This window comes from Odocoileus virginianus, chromosome 16 (genome assembly GCF_023699985.2).
Source record: "Odocoileus virginianus isolate 20LAN1187 ecotype Illinois chromosome 16, Ovbor_1.2, whole genome shotgun sequence".
Lineage (NCBI taxonomy): Eukaryota > Metazoa > Chordata > Mammalia > Artiodactyla > Cervidae > Odocoileus > Odocoileus virginianus.
Genome location: NC_069689.1, coordinates 11,547,963 through 11,557,327, shown reverse-complemented (window position 1 = coordinate 11,557,327; position 9,365 = coordinate 11,547,963). Strand labels below are relative to the sequence as shown.

Genomic DNA, 9,365 nt, shown 5'->3' with positions numbered 1-9,365 from the left:
GCCAGCGCCACGCAGGGCTGAGGGCTAGGAAGGTGCACGCCAGGGCTGTGATCCCATCCCGCACGTGTCAGGGGGACCCCTGCGGGCTCAAGGGCATCCACAGAGGGGAAGGCACGGCACAGCCTTGGACCGGAGGGAGGCCTCTGCTCGCTCTTCAAACCCTAGACAGCACAGCAACATGGGTGGGACCAGAGGAAGTTTATTGTCATGAGAAAGACCAGAGTAGGGCACCCAGGAATGGACCCTGTGCCTCCGAAAGGACAGATACTTGGACCAAGAGCTTTCCCTAAGATAGGTCTTCACTTTTCCAAAACTACACAGGGTGCTTGATCAAGTAGGCCTCCCACAGACACATGGCCGAGGCCTTGAGGGCTGCTGGACGCTATCTAGCTACGTCTGCCTGTCGGGGGACACAGGCAGGGCGTGCTCTGTGCAGACAGACCTCCACGCCAGTCAGGTGTCAAAACAAAAGGATCTGCAAAGCAACAGACTGGCCTCAGCGTCCGGCTCGGTCAGAATGGAGCAGTCATTGGTTCTCAGGATGGAGTGTCTAGGATTACTCGGTGGACAGTGTTAGTTTGCTCAAGGAAAGGAGTGTCACTTCTTGAGCACAGTACATGCATGGCCTGGAGTTTAGTAAGTTAACTGGGAAGTTTCACCCACAAAGACTCGATTTAGTAAAAATTGGCCCACTCTGGCCAATACTCAGAAACGTTAAAGGTAGCTTTTAAGCTGTGAGATCTCAGAATTAAGTTTAGCAAAGCCTTTGGCCAGCACTTCCTTTTCAGTACTAAGGTGGGAGCGGGGCATGAGCTGAAATGCCTCTTGTGCCCATTAAGCTTCTGTATGTTAACGTTTCAAAGCACTTAGGTGCTGCTTTGTGGGAGGAACTCCAGCTGGACTTGTCTGTGTGACCACATGATATTACCCAGCACCCAATTACCCACAGGGGATGGAATGATGTTCAGGGGAAGAAACAGGATTGAGACAAACACAGAATTTACAGACCCGGGCCCGTAATTACCGTTTGATAAAGCCTAGGGGGAGTGCTGATTCGACTGAGCTGGGATTACGGGTAAATTACATCTCTGAGTGAGCACAGAGAAAGGGAGCGTTACTGAAAGTCGTAGAACAGCTTCCGGGGGGTCATGAACTCTTTCACAATCTCGTCAGTGACCTCCTTGCGCCGGGCCTGGTGCTCGGCGATCAAGGGCTGCAGGACTTCGATGAGCTCCTGCTTGAGCTCGCCGGTGAGCATGGCCCCACTCGTGTAGTCCTGGGCGGGGGAAGAACAGGCCACGTGAGACGGTGTGCATGCCCGGGCGCCTGCCTCCCTCCCTCGACACCACCCACGTGGAGCCTGGCACGCTGGCCACACAGAAACACAGGGCCTTGAGCCACCCTTTCCTGAAAACGCCTCTGGGCTCTGCGGGCAGCTGTGACTCAGCTGCCACATGATGGGGACAACAGGGCTGGCCACCCCACCTGCCCGCCAGGTCAGGGGACTCCAAGACCCGAACCCGTGACTGCGCCCTTCAACCTTACTGGCGTCTCTAAAATCTTTGCTGAATCTGTTTTCATGTTCTGATTGTGACAGTAACATGCACTTGTTAAACAAACTTAACGAAGTACCCAAAGCTGACAAAAAGCGGCAAAAGAAAGGAAAAAGTCCCCTGCAAATTCAGGGCCCAGAGGTTGAGCCCACCGCTAATATCCTGGCGTGTTTTCTGTCAGATTTATTCTCTGCAGTGCACTTAGGCTTCACGGGTCTCGCTGCACGGCCGGCCTGGGCCCACCTGCCACTAGCACTGGCCCAGCCTCCTGGGGGTCAAAGCCTCACCCCTGCCGAAGGGTCCCTCCTGACGAGCCTCAGTCAAGGCTTCCTCTGCTGCAGAGTCTGTTCTGAACTTCTTGCTATCACCGTCTCAACACATTTGCATACAGAGCTCTTTCTTATTCAGGGTTAGTTTCTTGGAAAAGATGCCAAGGACTGGAAATCCTGAAGCAGAGGCTATGAATGCTCCTCGGGCTCTCGGGCTCACTGAGCCCTGGAATTATAATCACCGTAAATGCAACACAAACCCGCGGATTGGGTATGTGAGCTGTGTCAGCACCGATGGGGTCTCATTTTAACTTCTACTTCTGTGATGATTAGTAGGATTAAACCTTACAGTGTCGCTACTACTAGTTCGTATTTTCTCTTTTGGGAACCATCCGTTCACGAGGTTTCTAGGCACGTGGTCATGAACATGACCAACCTACTCAGCTGTGATCTCATCTCAGCTGAGCGCCGGCGCCATGGCCCCAGGCCCGGGGAACATTGGCCACCAAGCCTTCCGGGGCCGGCAGGGGCCTCACCTTCCTGATCTGCTCCAGCTTGTCGTCATCCTCCAGGAAGAAGGTCAGGTACATGAAGGACACGTCCACATCGCAGTTGCCCCCAAACTGCCGGTGCTCCTCAACCGTGTCCCTGCCTCCGGAGAAGGCGTGCTTGTTGACCTGCACCAGAAGGGGCACACGATGCTTGCCAGGCGGCCGCCTGTGTGGGGAGGGGAGCCTGCACACCGGCCCTTCCCGCGGAGCTCACTGCAGAGAAGGGGGCTCCAGACGGCGGGTGAGCTCTGACCCCTCCCCCGACTCCCAGAGACAGAGCAGAATCAAGAAGACCACGCCACTGCCTGTGCAGAAGCTTGGGCCACTGTCCTCACCTGTCCGCAGGCTCACCCAGAGGACAGACACAGCCATCCTGAGTGAGAAGGGCAGGGCCCCTGACTGCACAGCGCAGGGGGCAGAGCGCCCGACCCGGCGAGGCTGCTGCCCCCACCCCTCCCTGGGGACAGGACGGGAGGCAAAGCGACAGGGCCCGGGGAGAGGCAGCGCCCACCCCAAACAGGCACGTCCAGAAGCTGGAGACAGACAGGTTCAGAAACCAACAAAGTGGCTTGTGGGATTGAAGATAACCTCAGAGAAGTCAGGGTCAAGAGCGGAGAGAAGAAAAGCCCAAAAGTAGAGACAAAGTCCCTTCAACGTCCTTTTAGTGAGTGTCTGAGAAACCTTCCATGTACAAACATATTTTCTCACAGGGAGAAGAGTGCGTAGAGCCAGTGGTCTCAAGGAGACGTCTGGTAAGCCTCCCAGAAGGACTCCAGGCAGGTTCCTAACCGGATCGCCTAGGAGAATGTGGGGGCAGAGGCTGGTGGGCAAGGCCTTTCTGGTGGGGGTGCTAAGTGGCTCTGAGAAACACTGGAAGCTCTGACGAGGCCCCTGCCACTAGGCAGCTGTTCAGTGGTCCAGGTCGGAACTGAAATCTCAAATCTGGGCTGCTCTCTGCAGGCAGTGACCACCTGTGTGTGTGATCTCACGTAAGCCTTGCCGCCAGGCTGCAGTTCTGCAGAGCGGCTCCCGCTGGACAGTGATACTGATGACCACGGTCCCTTACCAAGAGCAGGTGGGCAGCGGGGCCCTGACTCCAGGCCTCAGGCCCACCTGGGTTACAGCTGGCCCTCTGCAACCTGGCTGTGTGAATGCAGAGAAGCTGCCAGACGCAGTGAGCCTATCTCATCGCCCAGGCAATGGATGCGGCGTCCAGGAGGGTGTGAGGACTCCGTGAGCTCACACAGGTGAGCGTGTGGCAGGTGACCACGCAGTCAGGCTGCAGTGTTCCTAGCACTCTACTCTTACTTCCTGGGAGGGGGCTGGAGCAGATGCCCCCTCTCTGGGCTGAAGATTCTGCTTCTGGAGTTGAAGCGGGGCTTAGGGGTTGGGAACAAGGGCCTGGCCTGACCCTGTCCTGTCCCCCAGGGTGCTTGTGACCCCGGCAGCCAGGGTGGTTCCTGACCCTTGGGTCTCTGCTGGTCCCTGAGTGAAAAGTGTCCCAGAGCCATAAAGGACTTCTTTTATAAGAACTTCTCAGAAAATGAAACAAAATGACTTCTCTGCAAGAGGGAACAGGAGTGTCCTTCCCCTTCTTCTGCATTCCAGGCTCTGGAATTTTTAGCCAGAAGTGAAAGAAAAATAAAAAGCCCTGTTTACACCAGCCTCCAATTGAGGCTGGGAAAGCTGGCGGCTGCCACTTCCTGGAGGCCTGTTCTGATACTAAGGGTTCCTCATTGTCAACCAGAAAGTGGGACTTTCCAGGAGGGGCAGGGGCCTGGACTGACTCATGGTTGCATTACACACCCCAAATATAGTTTCGTCACTCCTGTTGTAATCTTCCAGACCGCGAACATACACACAGTTCCAACTAAAATGTCCACAGCTTTGTGCAACACTGGCAGCTCAGAGCCGAGCACCAGAAGTGCGGGCCTGAAAAGTAAGGAAGCTCAAACGAATTCCCATTTCTCGTTTCTCTGATGACTTGAAGATTTACTGAGCTCCGGCTGCACGTGGGTGGGAGCAGCACTACTGGCCAGGTCCCAACTGGCCTGTAGAAGGACACCTGTCAATACTGAGTCTCAGCGGGAATGTTCTGGACAGAAGCAGCCCCTACACCCTGGTGTGTAACACGGTGCGTGAGCTGGGAGGGCACCTTCGGTTTCTGGGGGAAACTGGATCAAGCTGGTCATCCTTGCTGGGCCTCATCGCTCTCATCTTATAGGGACACGCCAGTGAGAATAAAAACTGAAACACAGAGAGAGCGTATGGTCCAGCTCCTGGAATACAACTGGTGCTCAGAAGTACACTAAATTTTCTCTATTGTTTAGCTGTAACTAAAGAAAATTGCCATGATTTTGTTTTCTGAACAATGTTGGTGAGGAAATCAGAGATGAAAAAAAAGAAAAAAAAAATTCCAAAGTTTTGCCTACATGTAAAGACACAAACACATTCACTTCGTATCTGGGAACGGGGTGGGCTGCCTGGACCCTGGAATTCAGGGTGCCCGTGGTGGCCAAAGGATGGAGCGGTAGTGCATGAGTCTCCCCGAGGCCTGGGCCGTGCTGACCTTGGTCTTGATCTGCTTGGCCGTGTCTGTGAGGAAGATGGAGGAGTTGGGGTCGCTGGCACTCATCTTGGTCTGGGCCCCCTGCAGGGCAGGGAAGAAGGTCGAGTGCAAGAGGGCTGGCTTGGGGTAGCCGATCCTGGGGGCCACGTCCCTGGTCATCCTGAAGTATGGGTCCTGTGTGGAGGGAGGGGCAGGGGAGATGAGGGATGCCATCAGCTGGTGGGCATCTCCTGAGTAACTCTGCCTCGCACCACAATCGGACCCTCCTTCACAACCCCTGAAGAGGGTGAAGACCCCTGTTAACACCCCGGCTCTCCTGAGTAACTCTGCCCCGCACCACTGTCAGACCCTCCTTCCCACCCGTGAAGTGGGTGAAGACCCCTGTTAACACCCCAGCTCTCCCAAGTTACTCTGCTCCACACCACCGTCAGACCCTCTTTCCCACCCCTGAAGCGGGTGAAGACCCCTGTTAACACCCCGGCTCTGCCGAGTAACTCTGCCCCACACCACTGTCAGACTCTCTTTTCCACCCCTGAAGTGGGTGAAGACCCCTGCTGACCCCCAGGCTGACGGAACCCTGGCTCTGCCTCCTGACCTGGTCGATGGCACACGGGATGAGGCACTGGACGTCTGTCCGGTCTCGGAAGATCTGAGGGAATGAGTTGCTGAAGGAGGGAGCGGCCTGGATGGCAGGAAAACTGATCTTCCCTGGGAGGGGGGACAAAACATTTTAATACCCGAGACTGGTTCCTGTCTGGAACTGTAGAAGGGATGAACAAAAATGGGCTTTTCTCCCCACTGGAAAAGTAATACTCGTTAAAGAAAACCTGAAACCTACAGAGATGGATTGCTGGAAGGAAGGAAGAAAAATCTGCAGTCCTAGTTTGTGTCTTTTTCATCCATTTTCCCTCCATTTCAGTGAGATTCTCCTCCCGTCTGTTCTTCACAGGTTCCACTTTGTAATGCTTACCCATGATCTATCTTGTACCTCAGCCATTCTCTACCCACTGGGTGTCCAGGTTTTTCCTCAGTTTTAGTTATTATAAATTATGACATTTTGGGACATAAAACTGTTCTCAATATTTTGGATGCTGCTGCTGTTACACTGCTATTATATTTGCTCAGACCTGCAGGAGCAGAATTCTGGGGTCAAAGGGCATGGACCTTGGTGTGACCCTTGACAAGTGGAGGCAGGCCAGGCTGGGACGTTTCCGGGATGGCCTGGAGTCCTCTCTCGGTGATGCTCGCTCCCGGCAGCTGTTTTCTCCCCTCTGCAGAAAGACACCGCTCGTTTCTGGGCTCCTGCCTGTCTCTGGGGGTCCACAAGGCGGCTCCGCTGGGACCAGTGTCTCCTTTACAGCACTGAGAATCCCGTCCACGCCCCATGACTCTATAGAGGAATTGTCGCCGTGTCCCCATTGTATGCACGTGGACACCAGCCCGGATCACTGCTGGGTTCCTAGAGCTAGGGCGCAGCTCTGAGAGGCTGAGCCCGGACTCATACCCGGGTCTCAGCAGCACAGAATGTGTGGCTACTCGCCGCAGCCCCATCTCCGCATTGGCTCGGGGCAGCTTCAGAGACGTCTCCCTATTTGCTGCCTGGATTCCCAGGATTAAAACACCGTTTCAAAGCAGAAAAAAGTACAAACAACCCCTGACCCTCCAAAACCATTTCAAAAGCACAGGGTTTATGCCCCAAGTGTCAGGAATGAATCTGACGGAGGCATCAAAGGGTCCTGCTCATGGGAAAAGCCTCCCAGCAGGGCCTCTGTGGCGTTTCTCTTCCAACAGGCCCCCCAGCCGGGCCCCGGACATGCCCCCTCCTAGTGGGGCACGCCTGGTACAGATGCCCCACAGGTACATCCTGGGAGCTCCACGCTGGCAGCTACTGGGCCAGGGGCTGGGTGCCTAAAATAAACGGAGGGGTCAGGAGACCCAGCCAGTAGTCTCAGGATTGAGTCTTAGCTCACGGGGCTGAGGGTCTAAAGAAGAGATGGTCACTGCATCTGAAAGGGGTGCAGAAACACGGGAAAGGGAGGTCAACGTGTGCACAGAGACCCGCCTGCTGGGCACTGGGCCTGGCAGGAGAGCAAGGCAGGCAGGTGCGCCGGGTGGCTCCTCCCGGAGGTGGGGAATGAGGTCCCGGGAGACAGAGACGGCCAGTTCCAGCCACAGAGCAGCCCTCCTGCAACCCAGGCCCCACCAAGGCCTCCATGCCAACAGGGTTCCCAGGAACAGGTGGAGGATAAAAGTCATCCATAGCCTCCTTTTCCTTCTAAGCCTTAAAATGGACGAGGCAGGAAAGGGACAGAGTGTGACCTGAGGGGACACTCCACGGGGCCCAGAAAAAGGGCCAAATGCACCACAGCAGCTTCTTACATTTTGGGAAAACCCATCTTTTTAAAGAGACAAACTGCAAACGCTACCACCCCAGAGACAGCGCAGCCGCGCACAGGCACCTGGCACTTCCACCCCCTCCTCCTGCGCGCGGCTCCTCTCTGAGGGGCCAGCGGGAGCTGTGGGCCATGGCGGCTTACCAATGCAGTCACTGTCGGTGAAGCCGAAAATGCCTTTCACTTGGTTGAAGGTGACGTGCTTCTGGATCTTCACCACGTTCTTGTAGAAGCCTGGGCTCATCCTGTGAAGAAGGTCAGAGTCAAACCCAGAACTGGAGGGTGGTGGCCGAGGGCAAAGCAGCAGACAGCACAGGCCCGCCGGCCACATGCGGGCCGGGTCGGCTGGGGAAGAAGGTGCTCTGCCGCCCCCTGTGGGCAGAGACGCCCGCGGCAGGCGAGGCGGACACACCCCTGCCCGTGGAAGGAAGTCGGCTCGAAGCTGAGCGGCACGGGAGGCAGGAGCACTGCCGATGCAGACTCAGGGGCTCACATGAGGGGTGTCAGCTCTGCCAGGATCGCTGGCTGAACCTGCGGGGCTTCAAGTCTGGGGGCTCCAGGGCAGCTTATCTGTTGGGACGGACTGTGTGCTTTGTCGGGGGAGATTACTGCTGACCCTGGAACAACACGGGTCCACCCATGCGGGCTACTTTTCAGTACTGCGGTGCTGCACTGGCTTGGCTGGTTGAGTCTGCGGATGTGGGGAAACCATAGCTAGAGAGAGCCAGTGGTGAGTTAAAAGCAGATTAACCTTCTCATCACTCAGGGTATTTGCAACTTGCGGCCAGCCAGAGTATCTGGGTATGAACTGATGGGCCCCGGAAGGAGGGTTTGTCTCTGTGAGCTGCTCTGGCCTGCATCTGGCCATCGCTACCCCCTCCACAAGCTGAGGATGGAAGTCTTAGCTGTCAATAAACCAGGAAACTAGACCATAACGTTCGATAAAGGAAGAAAACACCTTCCAGACCTCAAGATGCTTCAGATGTCTCTGAAGCAGCTCTGGCCGCGATGGCCTGTCTACAGCCTGCGTTGACTCATTTGAAAGGCAGCCAGGCGGTCTCCCCTTACCCCATGTAGTCAAGGTCAGAGAAGATGAAGGTCTTGCTGATGTCAAAGCCGCAGGCAATGATGTCCTTGGCATTCTCCACGGCGTAGCCGTAGGCCTGCTCCAGGGTCAGGTCCTTCCACAGGTACTTCTCGTCATCGGTCATCTGGATGACCAAGGGCACGTTGAACACATCCTGCAGCCACCTGGGAGACACGGGGGAGAGGGGCCCACACCTTACTGCTCTGCAGAGAAACACGGCTGCACCTCTGAAACCGCGGCTCCTGCTAACAGTGCATGTCGAAGCTCCCCTGCCCAGGAAATCGCGCCCTCTGACCACACTGTGACTTCAGCTCCCGTCAACAGGAGCCCATGGAGCCTGACTGTGTGCACCTCCCTGTGAGCAAGGGCTGTGCCGGGCGTGCTCAGTCCCTCAGTCGCGTCTGACTCTGTGACCCTGCGGACGGCAGCCCACCGAGCTCCCGTCCATGGGATTCTCCAGGCAAGAACACTGGCGTGGCTGCCATGCCCTCCTCCAGGGGATCGTCCCGACCCAGGGATAGAACCCAGGTCTCCCACATTGCAGGCTGCCACCATTTATCAGCCTGGAGGGTGATGCACGTTGAATCCGAGCTGGCCGCTCTGCACACTCTGCTCTGAAGTCTTACAGGGGTGGGAGGAGGGGGGCACTCTGGCCGAAGTGGAAACTAAGGCCCAGAGCGGTAACTCTTCCATGGTCACCCGCACGGAGACGGGAGGACACAGGTCCGCTGACTCCACACAGTGCTCTCCCCACCACCCAATCCTGCTAAAATGACCCAAGGGACGGGGCGGGGAGGAGCCACGGGGGCACCGGCGACCCGAGGGACGGGGCGGGGAGGAGCCACGGGGGCACCGGCGACCCGAGGGACGGGGCGGGGAGGAGCCACGGGGGCACCGGCGACCCGAGGGACGGGGCGGGGAGGAGCCACGGGGGCACCGGCGA

At 56.6% G+C, this 9,365-nt stretch overlaps 1 protein-coding gene across 2 annotated transcripts in view; it reads right to left on the bottom strand.

Moving 5' to 3' along the window:
- Positions 1-179: 179 nt before the first annotated feature.
- Positions 180-9,365, bottom strand: part of WARS1 (tryptophanyl-tRNA synthetase 1) — a 28,916-nt gene continuing 19,730 nt past the window's right edge. For both annotated transcript variants that reach the window (XM_020913545.2, XM_020913546.2), the window contains exons 6-11: positions 8,404-8,586; positions 7,480-7,580; positions 5,538-5,650; positions 4,943-5,116; positions 2,359-2,499; positions 180-1,276 (exon numbers count right to left, since the gene is read on the bottom strand). In XM_020913545.2, the coding sequence (XP_020769204.1) occupies positions 1,115-1,276; positions 2,359-2,499; positions 4,943-5,116; positions 5,538-5,650; positions 7,480-7,580; positions 8,404-8,586 (874 nt within the window). In that variant the 3' untranslated portion in view covers positions 180-1,114. The remainder of the gene's footprint in view (positions 1,277-2,358; positions 2,500-4,942; positions 5,117-5,537; positions 5,651-7,479; positions 7,581-8,403; positions 8,587-9,365) is intronic.